Below are 17,289 nucleotides of genomic sequence, written 5' to 3' on the forward strand. Positions count from 1 at the left end.
CTGGGCTAATGTTATGGATTTACTCAGATTCGGAATTTCTACAGTCAACTGTTTGCGAAGGATTGTCTCATGTCCGATGCCCAGTGCAAACAAGTCTCTGAGCATTTGTTCTAGGAATCCCTCAAACTCACAATGTCCTGCAAGGCGCCTTAGTTCGGCGACGTAGCTCGCCACTTCCTGGCCCTCCGATCGTTGACACGTGTAGAACCGAGATCTCGTCATCAAAACACTTTCCTTAGGATTTAGGTGCTCCCTGACCAGTGTAAACAGTTCTTCATAGGATTTCTCTGTTGGTTTTGCCGGAGCCAGGAGATTCTTCATGAGGCCATAGGTTGTTGCCCCACAGACAGTTAGGAGGATCGCCCTTCGTTTGGTCATGTTCTTGTCCCCTTCCAGCTTGTTGGCCATGAAGTATTGGTCAAGTCTCTCCACAAAGGCCTCCCAATCGTCCCCCTCTGAGAACTTCTCCAGGGTGCTGAGTGTTCTTTGCATTTTCACGTGGTTGTTTGTTACCTCGTCGCCAATTGTTACACTCATAATAAATGGTCAGACTGAGTACTGTGTGTAATGAGCAAGTGTGACCTTAGCTCCTTTATTAAGGTTCCAGAGTCCAGCTACCTCGTGGGTGGCCTGCTTATACTCTGTGCTCCCAAGGGATGCTGGGATCTCTTGGGACTCCAACAGGTAGGCCCTCTGGTGGTCAGGTGTGATGCAGGTTACAAAGGGTTAAATACATAACAGTCCCTCATGACATTTTCTCCAGTCTATTAAGGATAAGCTAAAAGATATGGGGGAATTGTCAAAATCATTCGACGTTTTATCCCAATCTCTGATTATTTTAAAATTGCAACTAAATTGATCAAATACAATGAAGATTATTAGCAATCAAATGCAAAAACACAAATGTTAAAAATCAGAAAGACAGAGAATGCTGGCAGTGCACAGCAGATCCATCCCATCCGAAGGACTCGTGGTGGGCGGTGCAGGATGTGACCATAAAAAAATGTAAAACTTTTAATAAATGTTAACGTTGCTGGGCTTGTTTTGAGAGATCTCAATTCGATCACCTTGCAAACAAATGCCAGAGATATCATGTCCTTTTGTCAAATAGAAACTGAAACGATGAAAACTTCAGAATAAAAACCAGGTGTACGCTCCCGCCACTGCAGAGTTACTTCCCGAGTGAGAGGTGAGTGGAGAAAAACTTCCTCCAGTTCATTTCAGTGTGTAATAGTGACGATAATTGGTAAACGAACCAGGGAGGAAATGAAGAGAACTTCTTTTCACGTAGCCAGCTGTTCCGATCTGGGGTGCGCTGCCTGAAGGGGTTATTGAAGCACGTTTAATTGTAACTTTTAAAAGGGAACTGGATATATACTTGAACAGAAATAAATGCAAGGCTATGGGGAAGGAGCAAGGGGAGTGGGACTAATTGGATTGCACATTCAAAGAGCCGGCACGGGTCCGAATGGAGCGAAGTGGTTCCTTCTGCGCTGCGTTATTCCATGAATTTATGACAGTGCTATTGTATAATGTGATGGGTCTCATGTGGGGCACTGTGTGGCATTTTGGTTACTTAGTCGGGATGAAACAGCAGAGAGGTGAGCAACAGAAATAATCCTGTCTCTCTGGGATTTAAACTGTAAAGAAATGTTAAGGGTTGCAAATTCGCGCCTCTGTTGCGGCATTAATCCAGGCGGAGCGGTACTTTGAGGGCCTTGAAAAAGTTTGCGCCTCCCGCCCAGAAATTCATCAGAATCAGGCAAGGAGCTGACAGGGGCGATAAATCAGCCGTTGCACACCAAAGCGGCGGCGGGTCGGGGGGGAGGGGGCGATAATGAAAGTTTGGTCGGTAAATTAGGCGGACCCATTACGCATGCGCAGAACCCTGAATCCGATCCCGGGAAAAGCACCCATTAAAGTTTTCAAAATCACTTGTTTCCAACCTGCGCTGTTGTGTCTGCCTGCCGCTGCAAACTGGGAGGCTCACGCACCGTGCCGTGTGTAACCGTTGCACTGACGGTGACCCTCCGAGGGAAGCGCTTCCTCCTCCCTTTACGTAGCCGCCAGTTAACGACTCTGAGAGCCTGCACCAACTGTTTTTCCAGACGTTGTTCCTGGCGGGCGCTCGATGAGGCACACGCGCCGAATTTACCGACCGGGGTCCAAGCTGCACCAGGACCGAGGTCAGGATCGCAGCGATCGGCAGCAGCCAGGCGCTACTGGTTTGCGCCCCCCCCCCGGTTAGCCTCGAATGAATTTTCTGTCGGGGCGCTAAAAGCTGCGGCCCCAGTCGGTAACCTCTTACGCTCCCATTACAGCGCGCTCTGGCCATTAACTGAGAAGTTAGACAACCGAAAATCCAGCCTTAAGAGTTTCGGGATGTTTTTCTTGGGAAAAGTGTCTTTGTGAAGAGAGAATTGTAATCTTCAAGTTCATGAAATGGATTGAGAAAGCTTATTGTTCAGTCTGGTGAAGGATCGAATGAGCAAATTTAAAAGAAGGAAGTTAGAAGGAAGCAATGAATTCGGTGCCACTTTTTCAGGCAGAGGGTGGTAGGAGTTGTGAGATCAGTTATCAGGGAAGGTGGGTGGGGGGGCCTGGCCCATCCACCTCCACGGAGGTGTGTGGGGGTCCTGACCCATCCACCTCCATGGCACGAACCTGGTATTGCAGTACTTCCAGGAACGGTGCAGTGGCTCTCGGCCTTTTGGCTAAGAGCATTGGCGCAGAGTGATCCTTGATGTGTGCAAGGTGACCTCTGGCGTTTGTGATTTGACAAAGAATTGGAAAGATTGGCTACGAATTAAAAAAAAATCAGTTATCAGGGAAGGCATGGAAAACCGGAGAAAGAAGGGATTGAAAGATGTTTAGAAGGTTGATACGTGGGTTTCATGTCTGAAAATAAACATTTCTTTATCAGGTCTAATGGTCTTTGCCCCTTCCTAAATCATAAATGTTATTACAGACTCAGAGCTCGAAACTCAGATTTCCTTTGCAAAAGTTGTTGGAGTTATATTTAGATTGTGTATTTTGAAGTTATCTTATTATGTGGTATCTGCTATTAAACATTACTTGATATATTTTCTTGTGCTTCCAAATTTTAGGGTCAGGATAGGAACGAGTATAAATCGGGTTGTGCAGTCAGTGAAGTGTCTCACAGACTTGGTGCAATCAACATCTAGTGCAGGTATTGTGAGGCAAACTAGATTTCAATCTTGGCAGAGCTGGAGATTGAAATCTTTACACGACAAAAGGTATCGGCCTCTGGGAAATGTTAACCTTTCCCTAACCTGCTCCATGGAAACCTATTTCGAAGGATTCTTTGCAACTTCCATAAATACTGCAGCTCTGTATAACTTGGTGAAACTACATTTAGTACACTTTAGTAAGATTTGGGACATGTTACCTTGAAAGGGACAAGGATGAATTTTAATGACAAAGAAGGAAACGGATTTTGCCCACTTCTGTGGGTGCTGCCAGAATTCAGCTTCCTGATCTGAGTGGCCATTCTTTATGCGTGTGCCTTGACAGCCAGCGGTGGGCAGGATATTCCGCTGCTGGGGCATCGCAGCCAAGCCAAATCCTGCCCTCATCCGACCTCCACGGGAGGAAGTGCTTTTCCTCAGGTGTAAAAGCAGAAACCGCGGCAGATTTTTTCTTTGTCCAGCCCAGGGGAGCAAAGGACAATTGTAGCACCTCAACAGTGAAGGTCAGCGAGTTAACTCAGAAGTTTTGGGTTCGAACTCATGACCTTTCCTGCACTTTGTAAGTACATTTGTGAGATATAAGAGCCTGGCACAATAAACCATTAGAGGAGTTACCTCACAAGCAGTAACAGCACGAGGGAGATATAATTTGTTATTTCTAAAGGACTCGGCAATGTCTTATTCTACATATATTATTTCTTTCTTTTGTCCAAGGTCAAGATAACAAGTTCACCTGATTAGCATGTTTTGGTTACGCAAATTTCTGGCGCCTGATGATTTTAATGAAGCATTTCATCAAAGCCGTGCAACATACCCGGGGCGGAGGAACTATGAGATGTTCCATGGAACCAGTAAACAAAATGCAATTGCCAATTGCACTCCAGGAATTGGTTTCCGACGATCCAAGGATGGTATGCTGGGCCCTGGAGTCTATGTCAGTCGGGACTTCCAGAAAGCCAGCATATATCCAAAAGGCTTGCAACAAAGCCAGAAGGTTGTGTTTAGATTAAATGTCAAAGTGGGAAAAGTCAAAAAGATAGAGCACCCACTCCGGAAAACATGGCATTGGCATGGCTATGACACTGCCTGGTGTCCTCCAAACTGTGGGATGGTACCGAGTGGCCTGGAGGAGGATTGTGTCTGGGATCCCAGCAGAATAACAATTGTTGAAGTAATGTACCCAGCCCGTGGCTCAAACCCCAGGGGCAACTCTGATTGGTCCCGAGTTAAATAATGATCTTAACTGGGGCAACGGGGAAGGGTGGGGAGGGGGGGAGGTGGGGGGAAGCTCTACAAATGATGCTCTCCCTTGGGCTTGGGAGGGATGAAAATCAGGCAGGTTCAAAATTGGGAAGGTGGGCTAGTGTGGACGTCAGGGGGCAAGAGGATTGAGTTAAATGTGATGCTCTGCAGTCACATCGCCTGCCCGCACCCATTGGAGTAAATGTTTGGAGACTCTGCTCCTGGCATGGAGTCTCGCTCGTCAGAGGCACGGATCAGAGAATTGGGCACTGAGGCAAGCCCCTCAGTCCCCGGAGTGGAGTCTCTAAAAATGCATCCCATTATCGACAGGAAAAATGTCTGTTTTGCCAGAGAACTGGAGGTCGGCCAACACATAGGCAACAGGCCCTCAGGAAGAGCCACTGCCTTCAGGAGAGGAGAACCAATTGGAGAGAAAATATATAGTTGTAGTCAGTCAAACTATTGCAGGAAAATTAGACCTACAAGGTCCAGTGTTATGTTCTTTGAAATACAATCTGTCAAGCGAATCACTTTGTACCATTCTGTAACAAGTTTCTGATGATTTGGAAAACCATCTCTGCACTTACTGTTTTGATTAAAACTGAATAAAATCATTGGCTGTCTTGCAGTTTTTTTCTGTGGTGTTTTAATATTTATGGGATGAGATGGGTACTGAGCAGTGAGGATATCGCTGTTATATGAGATCGAGTAGTGTTCAACAATCTTCCCAACTTATGTGCTCTTCTAACTCTGACCCTCCCCACCCCTGCTCCACTCTGGGTGACAGTGCCTTCAGCCACCACCCCCTTGCATTGCGGAAATCTTTCATTAAGTTTCTCCAACTTTGTTTTTTTTTCCAAAAGCCTCTTCAAAACATATCTTTTTGACCTCTCCTCAGTCATCGCCTGAAACTATCCTCCCAATTCCTGCTGCTTACGTAAGAACATAAGACATAGGAGCAGGAGTAGGCCATTTGGGCCCCCCCCTAGCCTGGTCTGCCATTCACTAAGATCATGGCTGAAATTCTACCTCAACTCCACTTACCTGTACTATCCCCATATCCTTTAATCTCTTAATATCCAAAAATCTATTGATCTCTGTCTTGAATATACTCAACGACTAAGCCTCCACAGCCCTCTGGGGTAGAGAATTCCAAAGATTCACCACTCTCTGAAAATAATTCTCCTCATCTCCGTCCTAAATGGCCAACCCTTATTCTGAGACTGTGACCCCTGGTTCTAGACTCCCTAGCATGGAAAAAACATCCTCCCTGCCTTTATCCTGTCAAGCCCTATAAGAATTTTGCATATTTCAATGAGATTACCTCTCATTTTTCTAAACTCTAGAGAATATAGGCCTAGTCCTCTCAATCTCTCCTCATAGGACAATCCCCCCATCCCAGGAATCAGTCTGGTGAACCTTTGTTGCACTCCCTCTATGTCAAGTATATCCTTCCTTAGGTAAGGAGACCAAAACTGTACACAGTACTCCAGGTGCGGTCTCACCAGGGCCCTATATAGTTGTAGTAAGACATCTTTACTCTTATCCGATCCCTTTCCTCTTATGATGAATTTCGGACATTCTCGATGTTGAAAGAGCTCAATAAGTGCCAACTGTGAAAGGAATTCTCCACCCGAGTTGCAACAACCCTGTCATCAATCCAATTGGAGCTTGAGGGGTGATCTGATCCTTGTGTTTAAAATCTGCAAAGGATTTGACAGAGTAGATACGGGGAAACTATTTCCTCTGGTGGGGGCGATTAAGAACAAGGGGACATAATCAGAGCTAAGCCATTCAGGAATGAAGTCAGGAAGCACTTTTCCACACAAATGGTTGCACAAATTTGTCATTCTCTCCCCAGAAAGCAATGAATGATGGGACAATTGGAGCTTTCAAGACTGAGGTAGATTGTTGTTAGGTGAGAAAATGAAGTTGAGGTGCAGATCAGCCATGGTCTAATGAAATGGCAGAGCAGGCCTGAGGGACTGAATGAGCCTACTCCTGTTTCTAATTTTACTCTGTTACCTCAATTAACTCACCCCTCAACCTTCTAAACAGAAGGGAATATAAGACATGTTTACACAACTTGTCCAACTAACTTAAGCCTTTAAGCCCTGGTATCACTCTGGCGAATCTACGCTGTACCCCCTCTAAGGCTATTATATTTTTCCCGAGGTTTGGTGCTCAAAGCTTAACGTGGTACTCCCGATGGGGTCTGACTGGGGCTCTGTACAACTGAAGCATCAAAGCTGCACTTTTGGGTTCCAATCCCCTTGAGATAAAGGCCAGCATTCCATTAGCCTCTTTGATTACTTTGTGTACCCTGTGATCTAGCTTTTAGTGACTTGTGCCCATAAATCCCACCTCTCGGGTGGATGTAAAACATCCCATGCCCACTATTTGAAGGTGAGCAGGGGAGATTTCCTGCTGGTCGGACCAACCTTTATCCCTCAATCAACACGCAACAAACAGAGGGGAGGAGAATTTGCGACTCAAGTTAATTTTTTATCGTCTTCAGTGACAGAGAAAACTAGGTGGGGTGTAAAAGAGGCTGCCATTTTTGCACCATTGCACAAGGCCAAGATACCCCCACCCCCACTCCTCACTGCTCCCCGCCTCCCCCACCCCCCCCGCCACTGCCGAATGTGGCCATTTCTTTCCACAATTGTCTGTGCGGATTGTCTGCCCAGTTCCCCTACATTACAACAGTGACAACACTTCAAAAACCTACTTCATTGGCTGTAAAGCGCTTTGAGACATCCTGAAGTCTTGAAGGCGCTATATAAATGCCTCGCAGATACCACCATTTATGGGTTGCAAATCATGCCACACTTCCTCATGACATTTTCTCCAGTCTGTTGGGGATAAGCTAAAAGACAGGGGTAATTGTCAACATCATTCGTCGTTTTATCTCAATCTCTGATTATTTTCGGATTGCAACTAAACTGATCAAATACAATGAAGGTTATTTGCAATCAAATGAAAAAATACAAATGGTGAAAGTCAGAACGACAGAGAATGCTGGCAGCACACAGCAGATCCATCCCATCCGAAGGATTCGTAGTGGGCGGTGTAGGTCGTGACCATAAAAAATGTAAAACTGTTGATAAATGTTGCTGGGCTTGTTTTGAGATATCTCAATTCAATCACCGTGCAATCACTTAAGGTCATTGCTACCAGAGATATCACGCCCTTTTGTCAAATGCAAACTGAAACATTGAAAAGCTCAGAATAAAAACCACAGGCTGGACTTTCCACTTGGACTTTCGCCCCTTTATCGGCCAAATAGGCAGGTTATTGCCCATTTCACTTTAACAGTGGAAAGTTGGGCCGGAACATCAGAGAAAAATTGCCGGCCCAAATTTTGGCCCATTGCCCACCGCAACTTTCGACACATCGCCCACACATCGCCGGGCTGTTTGCTCGCCAAGAAGGTTGCTGGACATCGCTGGAGAAAGACTGTTATTACCTGGTGCTCTTCACAGAACTCAACACCATTTTAAACGTTGGAGGAAGTGAGAGGCTGCTTAAAGAAGGGGCTTATAATTTGTGAGTTATTTAAGAGTCTTCGTTACTGATTGATCCACTCACATTTATATTTATTATAGTACAAAGGGTATTTATAGCAATAGTGATAGTGATAGCGATAGTGATGGGGTCTGTAACTTCTCTAACATTACTTGTAAATGCTCACATGCTGGACTCTGAAGTTGGGTTTAGTGAAGGGCCGATCAAATAGGTGGAAGACTAATGTGGAGGCAGATGAGGAGAACATACATCCGACGAACTTACAGGGAAAATCAATCATACCTCAACTTGTCTGATAACACATGCCTTAGGAGGCTGTGCTTCCGAAAGGAGGTCATCGATAAGATATGCCAGCTCATCAAGGGAGATCTGCAGCCTACCAGCACCATCAGGACTGCACTGCCCGTTGAGGTAAGGGTTACTGCGGCACTATCCTTCTACGCATCGGGCTCCTTTCAGACTTCAGTTGGCGACATCTGTGGTATCTTTCAGCACGCAATTCAACAGGTGACTGAAGCCCTTTACGCTCGCAGGATGGACCTTATAAGCTTCCCTATGACCAGGGAGGCACAGACCGGGAGGGCTTTGGGTTTCTCAAGAATAGCAAACTTCCCCCAAGGTGCAGGGAGCAATAGACTTCATGCACATTGCCCTGAAAGCACCTTTACAGAACCCGGAGATGTTTCGTAACCAAAAGGGATTCCACTCCCTGAATGTGCAGCTCGTTGTCGGCCACAACCAAATCATCATGGCAGTAAATGCTAAATATCCAGGCAGCATCCATGATGCGCACATCCTACATGAGAGCGCTGTCTCTGACCTGTTTAACAGTCAGCCACAAGGTCATGGTTGGATGCTGGGGGATAAAGGATATGGCCTTGCCAGCTGGCTCATGACCCCCCCTTGCGTAATCACCGGACGGAAGCCGAGAAGCGATGCAATGAAAGCCACATAACCACATGCAATATCGTCGAAAAGACAATTGGAATGCTTAAGCAGCGCTTCAGATGCCTGGACCACTCTGGAAGCACCCTGAGCAGGGCGCTGAGTTTATTGTGGTGTGCTGCATGTTGCATAACCTAGCTATAAGGAGAGGACAACAATTGCCAGATGGGGCTGCTGGTCTACCTCAGGAAGGAGTGGAGGTGGAAGAGGCAGGGGAGGAGGAGGAGGAGGAGGAGGAGGCTGGTGAGGACCTCGGGGAGGACAATCAGCCTGGCAATGAATCCATGGCCCACCCCACCGCCCACGCAACAGTGCAAAAACCCCGTGGGAGATACGCGGCTGCAAAGCTGTTGCACCAGCAGCTCATAAATGAACATTTTGCATGAACTTACAGTGGGGACAGTCATAGTTACAGTTACAGAAAGACAACACTGCAGTTGTGTTATGTTTCATCTTTGCCTGCTCGAGCCTGGCCATTGTTTTCCAACAATTGTATTCATGATTTACCTTACTTTAGGTTATTAGAAGACACTGCACAACAATTGTCAAGTGAAATAAAATGATTTAACAAAATTTAAGAATAATTTAACTGTAACACCCAACAACCCCCCAACAGTGCACCAACGATAAATTTAAAAAACACCAACAATGAACAATATAATAACAACAATAACAACAGCAGCAGAAACAGTATGTCAACAATAAAACAGCCCCCTCCCTAACTGCCACGTTTCCTTACCCCCCCCCCCCCCCCCACCGCCCCGTGTCTTATCCCCCCACCATTTTTGGTCCCTGGGTACCGAGACGAGTCTGGCGTACATCAGGCGACGGCAAGACTTGCTGCCGTGGGACGGGGGAACTGGTGGGGGTCGGAGGGGTGGGGGGGGCTGATGATGGTGGCTCGATCGGCTCAGAGGGTGTTGGAGGGAACGACGTAGCTGCAGAATCGCCTTCCGAGTCAGAAGGAACAGTGAAAGGAATTGTCCACCCTTGTTGCAACAACCCTGTCATCAATCCAATTGGGGTTTGAGGGGTGATTTGATCATGGTGTTTTCATCGCCGAGAGCATGCAGGACTCAAGAGCAGGCAGCGGAAGGAGTGTGTGGCAAACCAGTCCCACCCACCCCTTCCCTCAACAACTATCTGTCCCACCTGTGACAGAGACTGTGGTTCTCGTATTGGACTGTACAGCCACCTAAGGACTCATGTTAAGAGTGGAAGCAAGACTTCCTCAATTCCGAGGGACTGCCGATGATGATGATTAAAATCTTAAAAGGATTTGACAGGGTAGATACGGGGAAACTATTTTGTCTCGTGGGGGCAATTAAGAACAAGGGACATAATCAGAGCTAAGCCATTCAGGAGTGAAGCCAGGAAGCACTTTTTTCACACAAATGGTTGCACAAATTTGTCATTCTCTCCCCAGAAAGCAATGAATGTTGGGACAATTGGAACTTTCAAGACTGAGGTAGATTTTTGTTAGGTGGTTGTAGGATTTGGCGTGTATGGGCCAGAAAGATTTTTGGACTTTTAAAATGGATCTGTACCCTTTTAAAATGGAGACGCACATGGGCTGCGTTTCAAAATGGTTTTTAAACATGGATTGCCATGGGACCAGACTCAATGCTGACGTCATTTCGAACTATGTGTGATTTGTGGCAAAACACCTTTTGTCCATGGGACCGAGATGTCTGCATGGACAATGAGGTTTGCAGGCCAAATGTAACACCTCTGGACTCTTTCAATGAAGGAGCAATCAAGAACTCCACAAACAGTTAGCACTTCGAGAACTGCTCATCTACAGAAATGGCCAACCATTGTTTTCATCGAGTTGACCAATCCAGGACAGAGGCATCACCAGGAAAACCAACTAGCATCTCTGCGACCATGGCAACCAGGAATCACCCAGCCAGTTTTGTGTATTATACGGGATATAAAGATGCTGAACTTGGGGGATTCAAGGGCTTACTGTTCTTTACTATCTGGAACAGGGTTCCCCGCGTGGCTACGTGTCCGTCAACTCTCCAGGAACGGCCGAAGTGAGTGTCTCGCCGTACCGCCTGAACATAACTCTCTCGGCCTCATCACATGCCGCTGTTAGGCACGGTTTTGTCGAACGGACCCGGGACCGCGTGAATCAACGAAAAGGGCTGGTAATTATATCCAGCATACACCTCTGGAAATCCCCAAGACCGTCAGCGTGTTTGGTTGCTGAGGAACTGCAAGTGTCCAAGACGCAGACTAACACATGTGTGCGTGCGTGTGTGTGTGTGTGTGTGTGTGTGTGTGTGTGTGTATGTGAGGAGGCTTCTAAGTGTGGGTTCTGATCAAACCAGGATAGGGTTTAGTTAGAAGGGTCTCCATTATCTAGGCTTAGATTCTGGGAAGCGGGTTCGTTCGGCGTAATGGACAGGGTGGGATTTAGTCTTAAGGTTTTAAGCTAGTGTCCACAGTCACCTAGTCTTTGAGCCATAAGCGAGGGGTGTAGGGGTTGTCGTTTTGTGAGTGTAATAAAAGGAATCAATCTTTGACCAACCTGAACCATTTCGTTTTGTCTGAGTCAATTATAATCTATCCAAAGTAACTCCTTGTGTCCGAACTTGGGGGCGTTATAATTCGGAAGACCAACCAGGTGGCATCCGCTCACGGCCGGGTTACACAGTAAAGCCCGCTGGGCACGCTGCGCATCGGGCATAGAAGAAGACCTATCTGACCTTGGTCACTCTGTGTGAGATCACCCGCTAATCGATGGGCTAGGCAGGAACTATTGGCAAAAGCTCCCGCCGTCCACAGGGAAAAAACCCGAACCGGGGAGTTTTAAAGAGCGGGTCAACTCAAGGGAGAGTCACAGAGACACGGGGCACACAAAACGCCCAACAGAAATGGCAATCGCGGCAGGACACAAGGGGCATGGGTAGTTCAATTGACTCTAGGATTGAAACGGTTCGGTCAGCTTTGGAAGATGGATCGCATCCTACGGGGTCACCAAAATTAACCAACATGTTACACTCAGACAGTCCTCAGGATAGGGCAGCTGAGTGGACAGGGGGAAGTCCAAAGAAAAGGCAATTTGGCTCATATGCTTGCAAAAACAGGTTCAGCTGTTAAGGAAGCTGGTAAACAGGCTTCAAGGGCAGCTGGAGGAGTCTGAAAGGGAATCGGACGCACGGGATATTGTTGGTCGGAAGTTGGTGGAGGAATTAGCTCTAGAAAAGCAGGGCTGTAGGAGCGTCTTCCCGGATGGCCGGGGAGTATTTACAGTGCCAGGTTACCGAGGCTAAGTTCAACGAGCAAGTTCTCCGAGAAGAAAATTCCCAACTAGCAGAGAGAGCTGACAAGGCTGAGGGTCTTTAAAAAGATATAAAGGTGGCATACAGGGTAGCTCAAAATCGGGTATATGATGATGATGAGAATAGAGTCATAGAATGGTTACAGCACAGAAGGAGGCCATTCGGCCCGTCGAGCCCGCGTCGGCTCTCAACAAGGGCACCTCAGCTAGTCCCACTCCCCTGCCCTTTCCCCGTAGCCCTGTAAATGTTCTCCGCCAGTTCCCCTTTGAAAGCCTCAATTGAGTTTTCCTCCAGCAACCTATCAGGCAATGCATTCAGTCCTTAACCACGCACTGTTTAAAAAATGTTTTCCTAATGTCGCCTTCTGCCAATCACCTTAAATCTGTGTCCTCTGGTTCACGACCCTTCCACCAATGGGAACAGGTTCTCTCTATCTAGTCTGTCTAGACCGCTCATGATTTTGAACACCTCTATCAAATCTCCTCTCAACCTTCTCTGCTCTAAGATCCTCTGGTTTAACCACGCAACTGAAGTCTCTCATCCCTGAAACCATTCTTGAAAGACTTTTCTGCACCCTCTCTAAGGCCTTCATATCCTTCCTAAAGTGTGGTGCCCAGAATTGGACACAATACTCCAGCTGAGGCTGAAACCAGTGTTTTATAACGATTCATCACAACCTCCTTGCTTTTGTACACTATACCTCTATTTATGAAGCCCAGGATCCTGTAAGCTTTTTCAACCATTTTCTCAACCTGCCCTGCCACCTTCCACGATTTGTGCACATATACCCCCAGGTCTCTCTGTTCTTGCACCCCCTTTAGGATTGTACCCTTTAGTTTATATCGCCTCTCCTCGTTCTTCCTGTATCACTATCATTTCGCAATTTTCTACGTTAAATGTCATCTACCACGTGTCTGTACATCCATTCCACCAGCTGTCCTCTTGAAATCTATCACTATCCTCCACTGTTCACTATACTTTCAAGTCTTGTGTCATCTCCAAATTTTGAAATTGTGTCTATTATGGATTATCTCCGGCTAAAGGAATGGGGTATTTAGCAACATAATGCGTTGTTTAATCCCAATCCCTGATTGCTTAACGATTGCAACTGAATTGATCAAATACAATGAAGATTATTAGCAATCAAATGAAAAAATATGAATGCTGAAATTCAGAAAGACAGAGAATGCTGGCAGTGTACAGCAGATCCATCTGACGGATTCTTAGTGGGCGGTGCAGATAGGGACGATAAAAGACTTAAAACTGTTCAGAAATATTAAGGGTGCTGGGCTTGTTTTGAGATTAGGTCACCGTGCAACCGTTTAAAGTCAATGATGTCAGAAATCTAATGGTCTTTTGGAGGAATTGAAACTGAAACCATGAGAACTTCAGAATAAAAACCAGATGTGCGCTGCCCCCCACTGCAGAGTTACTTCCCGAGTCGAGAGGTGAGTGGAGCAAAACTTCCTCCAGTTCATCTCAGTGGAACAGTAACGATAATTGGCAAACGAACCAGAGGGGAGATGAGAATTTATTTTCATGTTACGATCTGGAATGCACTGCCTGAAGAGGTGGTAAAAGCAGATTGAATTGTAACTTTTAAAAGGGAATTGGATATATACTTGAACAGAAATAAATGTAAGGCTATGGGGAAAGAGCAGGGGAGTGGGAATAATTGGATTGATCTTTCCAAGAGCCAGCATGGGTCCGAATGGATCGAATCGGTTCCTTCTGCGCTGTAGCATTCTATGATTTTTTTGACAGTGTTATTGTATAATGTAATAGACCCCATCTGGAGTGGAGTTTTGTTTACTTAATATTGATAATATTAACACAGAGGGTACGCAAGATAAATAATGCTGTCTCTCTCTGAGATTTAAACTGTTGAGAAATGTTAAGAGTTTTGGGATGGTTTTGCGATGAGAGAAGCCTTCAAGTTCATAAAATCGATTGAGACAGCTTAGTGTTCAGTATGGTAGAGGATCAAGTTCACAAATTTAAAATAAGGCGGAATTTAGCAGGAAGGAATGAAGTCGGTGCCACTTTTTCAGACAGAGGGTGCTAGGAGTTTTGAGATCAGTTGCCAGGAAAGGCTCGGAAAGAAAATGAGAAAAGATGTTGCTAGCTACCTGCATGATATTAAAATGTTGAAACTGGAACTTTTCATAAGGTATATTGCACTTACCGTTCAGCAATTTGCAACATGATGAGATCGAAAGGCGGTTAGGAGGTCGGTTGTTGGGTTTAATCGCTGAGAAAACATCTCTTTATCAGTGTTCCTCTCCCTAAATCTGACTTGTTCAGTTGCCAGCTGCTATTGCAGACTGGCAGAATTGAACTTGTAAAATTTGTCAATTTATATTTTGGATTGCACATTTCGAAGTTATGTTGTGGTGTGGTATCTGCTATTCAACTTTTCTTATGCTTCCTAATTTTTGCAACAGAATAGAGTTAAGTATAAAGTAGGTTGTACAGTGAGTGAAGTATCTCGAACTTGGTGCAATCATTACTGTGTGCAGGTATTGTGTGGCGAACTGAGCTTCAAACTTGGTGCAAAACAGTGACTCACGACTTGAAAATAACATCAGTTCACTATTGCCTTCACCTCTGACCCTTTGTTTTCCAATTTCTGCATCATTCTGTTCCCCACCCGGTGAGCAGCTCATTCCTAAATTCATCCCTTGAGGATTCTTTTAAAGCTTTGCGAATCCTGTAAATAAATGCAAACATGTTCTGACTTATTTCAAAGGAGTGTCCAGTCGATCTGAGCAATGCTTTCTTTAATACTTCTTTAAAAAGTACACCACAAAGTACAATGTAAAACATTTATCTAAATGGCCTGCTATGTTCTGGTGATGGTCAGGGCAGTATCACAAAGCCTTGAACAGCTGCTCAATGCTTGAGACCACCGTTAAGTTCATTCCCCCTTCGATTTTGCCCACTTCTGTGGGTGCTGCCAGCATTCATCTTCCTGACCCGAGTGGCCATTCTTTATGCGTGTGCCTTGACAGCCAGCGGTGGGCAGGATATTCTGCTGCTGAGGCATCACAGCCAAGCCAAACCCTGCCCTCATCCGACCTCCACTGGAGGAAGTGCTTTTCCTCAGGTGTAAAAGCAGGAACCGCAGCAGATTTTTGCCTTGTGCAGCCCAGGGGAGCACAGGACAATTGTAGCACTTCAACAGTGAAGGCCAGCACTATTTTGGGTTTGAACCCGTGACCTTTCCTGCTCTTTGATTTGAAATACCCTCGATCTCTGTACTGATTCAAACGGAATAAAACCATTGGCAGTTTGTGGTAGTTCCAACATTTATAAAATGCGATGGGTACTGGAGAGTTCATGCTTGTCCAACATTTTTCACAAAATCATTCTGTTGAACTGCCACGTCAGCTGTGGCTCAGTGGGGTAGCAGCCTCGCCTCAGAATCAGAAGGTTGTGCGCTCAAGTCCCACTCCAGGGAATTGAGCGTAATAATCTGGCCGACTCTCCAGTGCAATACTGAGGGAACTCTGCATTTGTACTGTATAAGAGCCTGGCATGATCAACCATTGGAGAAGTTCCCTTACAGGCAGTAACAGCACGAGGGAGGTATAATCTGATATTGCTAAAGGGCTTGGCATTAAATTAAGATGTCTTCTTCTACATTTATTTTTCCTTTCTTTTGTCAAAGGTCAAGTTTCCAAGTTCACCTGTTTATCATGGCTTATGAATATGGAAGTATGTGGGCTGAAGAGGATGCACCTGGTTTTACTGCACCGTGTCTTCAAAGCTACGTAACACCACAGGAGGGCATGACCTATGAGATGTACCATGGAACCAGTAAAGAAAGTTTAAAATCCATTTGCAATCCAAGAATTGGTTTGCAACAATCCAAGGATGGTATGCTGGGCCCTGGAGTCTATGTCAGTCGGGACTTCCAGAAAGCCAGCATATATCCAAAAGGCTTGCATCAAAGCCAGAAGGCTGTGCTTAGATTAAGAGTCAATGTGGGAAAAGTCAAAAAGATAGATCACCAAGGGCACCCACTCCAGAAGACATGGCATTGGCATGGCTATGACACTGCCTGGTGTCCTCCAGACTGTGGGATGGTACCGAGTGGCCTGGAGGAGGATTGTGTCTGGGATCCCAGCAGAATAACAATTGTTGAAGTAATGTACCCAGCCCATGGCTCAAACCCCAGGGGCAACTCTGATTGGTCCTGAGTTAAATAATGATCTTAACTGGGGCAACGGGGAGGGGTGGGGGGAGGGGGGAGGGGAGGAAGCTCTACAAATGATGCTCTCCCTTGGGCTAGGGAGGGATGAAAATCAGCCAGGTTCACAATTGGGAAGGTGGGCTTGTGTGGACGTCAGGGGACAAGAGGATTGAGTTAAATGTGATGCTTTGCAGTCAAATAGCCTGCCAACATCCATTGGAGTAAATGTTTGTAGACTCTGCCCCTGGCATGGATACTCGCTCGTCAGAGGCACGGATCAGAGAATTGGGCATTGAGGCAAGCTCTCCCAATTCTCAGTGCCCCTCAGTCCCCGGAGTGGAGTCTCTAAAAATGCACCCCATTATCGACAGGAAAAATGTCTGTTTTGCCAGAGTACTGGAGGTCTGCCAACACATAGGCAACAGGCCCTCAGGGAGAGTCACTGCCTTCAGGAGAGGAGAACCAATTGGGGAGAAAAAATATAGTTGTAGTCACTAAAAGTATTGCAGGAAAATCAGATCTACAAGGTCCAATGTTATGTTCTTTGAAATAAAATCTGTCAAAGCAATCACTTTGTATCACTCTGTAACAACACATTTCTCATGATTTGAAATACCCTTGATCTCTGTACTGATTCAAACTGAATAAAACCATTGACTGTCTTGCAGTTTGTTTCTGTGGTAGTTCCAATATTTATAAAATGCGATGTATACTGGAGAGTTAATGCTTGTCCAATATTTTTCACAAAATCATTGTGTTAAACTGCGGTGTCAGCCGTGGCTCAGTGGGTAGCAGTCTTGACCCAGAATCAGAAGGTTGTGTGTTCAAGTCCCACTCCAGGGAATTGAGCACAAAAATCCGGGCCGACACTCCCAGTGCA

General features: G+C 45.9%; 1 protein-coding gene across 1 annotated transcript in view; it reads left to right on the top strand.

Annotated features, from left to right (window-relative positions):
- The window catches only part of gig2e (grass carp reovirus (GCRV)-induced gene 2e), a 58,960-nt gene extending 41,889 nt beyond the window's left edge, over positions 1-17,071 (top strand). The window contains exons 5-7 of the mRNA XM_070892835.1: positions 3,535-3,712; positions 14,803-14,867; positions 15,885-17,071. Of these exons, the coding sequence (XP_070748936.1) occupies positions 3,535-3,712; positions 14,803-14,867; positions 15,885-16,416 (775 nt within the window). The 3' untranslated portion in view covers positions 16,417-17,071. The remainder of the gene's footprint in view (positions 1-3,534; positions 3,713-14,802; positions 14,868-15,884) is intronic.
- The last annotated feature ends 218 nt before the right edge of the window (positions 17,072-17,289 follow it).

The sequence above is a fragment of the Pristiophorus japonicus genome, chromosome 11 (genome assembly GCF_044704955.1).
Source record: "Pristiophorus japonicus isolate sPriJap1 chromosome 11, sPriJap1.hap1, whole genome shotgun sequence".
Lineage (NCBI taxonomy): Eukaryota > Metazoa > Chordata > Chondrichthyes > Pristiophoridae > Pristiophorus > Pristiophorus japonicus.